We start from the raw sequence: 1,903 nt of genomic DNA, 5'->3' as shown, positions 1-1,903 counted from the left end.
TAGAACAGGAACACAAAGATACACTGTATTCCCTCCAGATCTACTCTGGGTATCCACTACTTAGAATGTTGATTGGCCTTTTCTTCCACAAAGAAAACAATCTTCTTCAGGCTTTAAAACTTGAAATATAACCTAGAGAAAAAGAAAGAAAAGTCCAAGTTACAAACACATGTCAGGAGAATAAAGACAATAAAAACTTATTCTCTCCAGCCCCACATGGCCCTCTACTATTAGAATTTCTGTTGACAGACCTTTTCAAACAAACAATGAGGAACCAGACTCATATTTCACTTAGCATGGGAGAAGCCACTGGCCAAGGTTCTGGAACGTGCACTGGCCATGACAGCAGTGCGAGCCCTGGCTGCAGCTCTGGCTTGAGCTCTCTCTTCCTCATCTTTTGAAGCCTCTTCATACAAAGATGGAAAGGCAGTAGGGATAGTACCATGGACTCTGGCCAAAAATTCCAGGATTTTCATCTTGCTGGTTTCTTCCTGAGCTCTTGGACCCCATAAGAATTCATAGCGTAGAGGATCGCTGTTGGGCACCTGGCGGTACTCTAGATACTTTAGTTGCACCAAATCTTCGGTGATGACCTTCTTCGGTTCCCCATAGATGAAATGCTTCCTATCAGCATATACACCCATCATATTGAGCACTTCCCAGACATCCTCTTCAGGGGCACAGTTGCCTTTCATGAAGATCACACCAAGCACAATCATCAGGAGGCCGGTTTTGGGCATGCTCTCTTCATCACTTATCAATCCATCAATAGCGATGTCTAGTTTGCTGACAAGGGTATAGCGGTGCCTGATGGGATCCACTTCCTTTAAATCAACACCAAAGGCCAGCTCCATGTGGTCAGAAGCTCTCTTGAGGATTTCATTGAATTGAGACTTGTACTTTTTGACAACAAACTTCAGCATGTCTGCCTTCGTAATCAGCTCCTTTTTTTGATATTTCTGTAGCAGGAACTGAACCAACAAAACCACTTTCTTGTTTAAAGGGTCTTTGTGCAAGCTCTCAGTGCTGGTTGAGGAATTTGGACTTCCCTCAGGTTGGCTATTGACATCTTCATCTGAACTGTTGTATGAAACAGCTGCAGTAGTATTGGCGGTGGATGGGACTTTCTGAGGCACCTTAGGAGTGTCAGGTGTCACAGAAGCAGGAGAATTCTGGATTGTATCCTTAGAGAAAAGATTGGCAGAGGAGGAAATCCCTCCTCCTGCTGCAGTGGCCTCAGCACTCTCTAGGCCCTGTTTTTCACCACGGGCCTGGCGCCGTTTCTCACGGGCACGGAGCTTACTCTTCCGACCTCGAGGCATGACTCTATTCAGAAGCAGCAGGCAGTAGTACAAGCAGTTGGGTTGAAGAGGGCACCCTAGAAGATGGAGGATGAGATAGTGAGTAAAGCTTTGGTAGGGAGATTCTACCTTGGCTCCAAGAATGGTTGCCTCTGCTGATGCCGTGAGGGTACTGCTTTAAGATCCCACAAGGCAGAGGCAGAGTGGGACCCTGTTCTGTGAGAGCTCATCATCCCAGTTCTAACTTAGGACATCGGCTTTACTCCTGACCAGTCCTTTGACTCCTCCCTCTGCTGATTTGAAGCTGCCTTTAGATCACCTACATATCTAACAGATTCCCAATAGGAATTCGGGCGTTAAACCTAACGGTTGTGGTTTGCACAGCCAGGGTTGACAGTGGGGACAATGTGAAGCAGAGTAGTGTAGTCTCTGTAGGATCATCTCTGTTCTGAGAAAAATGTGTCCCTGCATTTCTAAAAATTACCTTAATAGTTGTCAGATCTTGGGACTTTCACCACTGCAGGAACCGTTGGCCAAGGCCTCTTGCGTCACCGCCTGGTAGGGGGAAGTCAGAACCAGCTGCTTCCGGACATGCCCACTTG

At 46.6% G+C, this 1,903-nt stretch overlaps 1 protein-coding gene across 1 annotated transcript; it reads right to left on the bottom strand.

Annotated features, from left to right (window-relative positions):
• Window positions 1-287: 287 nt before the first annotated feature.
• Window positions 288-1,322, bottom strand: LOC102485516 (melanoma-associated antigen B18). Its single transcript, XM_006158478.1, has one exon. It carries the CDS (start codon window positions 1,320-1,322, stop codon window positions 288-290), a length of 1,035 nt encoding a protein of 344 aa, XP_006158540.1.
• Between the last annotated feature and the right edge of the window lie 581 nt (window positions 1,323-1,903).

Source organism: Tupaia chinensis, unplaced genomic scaffold (genome assembly GCF_000334495.1).
Source record: "Tupaia chinensis unplaced genomic scaffold, TupChi_1.0 Scaffold000600_1, whole genome shotgun sequence".
Classification (NCBI taxonomy): Eukaryota; Metazoa; Chordata; class Mammalia; order Scandentia; family Tupaiidae; genus Tupaia; species Tupaia belangeri.
The sequence above is the reverse complement of the archived record's forward strand: the minus strand, read 5'-3'. Positions and strand labels throughout refer to the sequence as shown.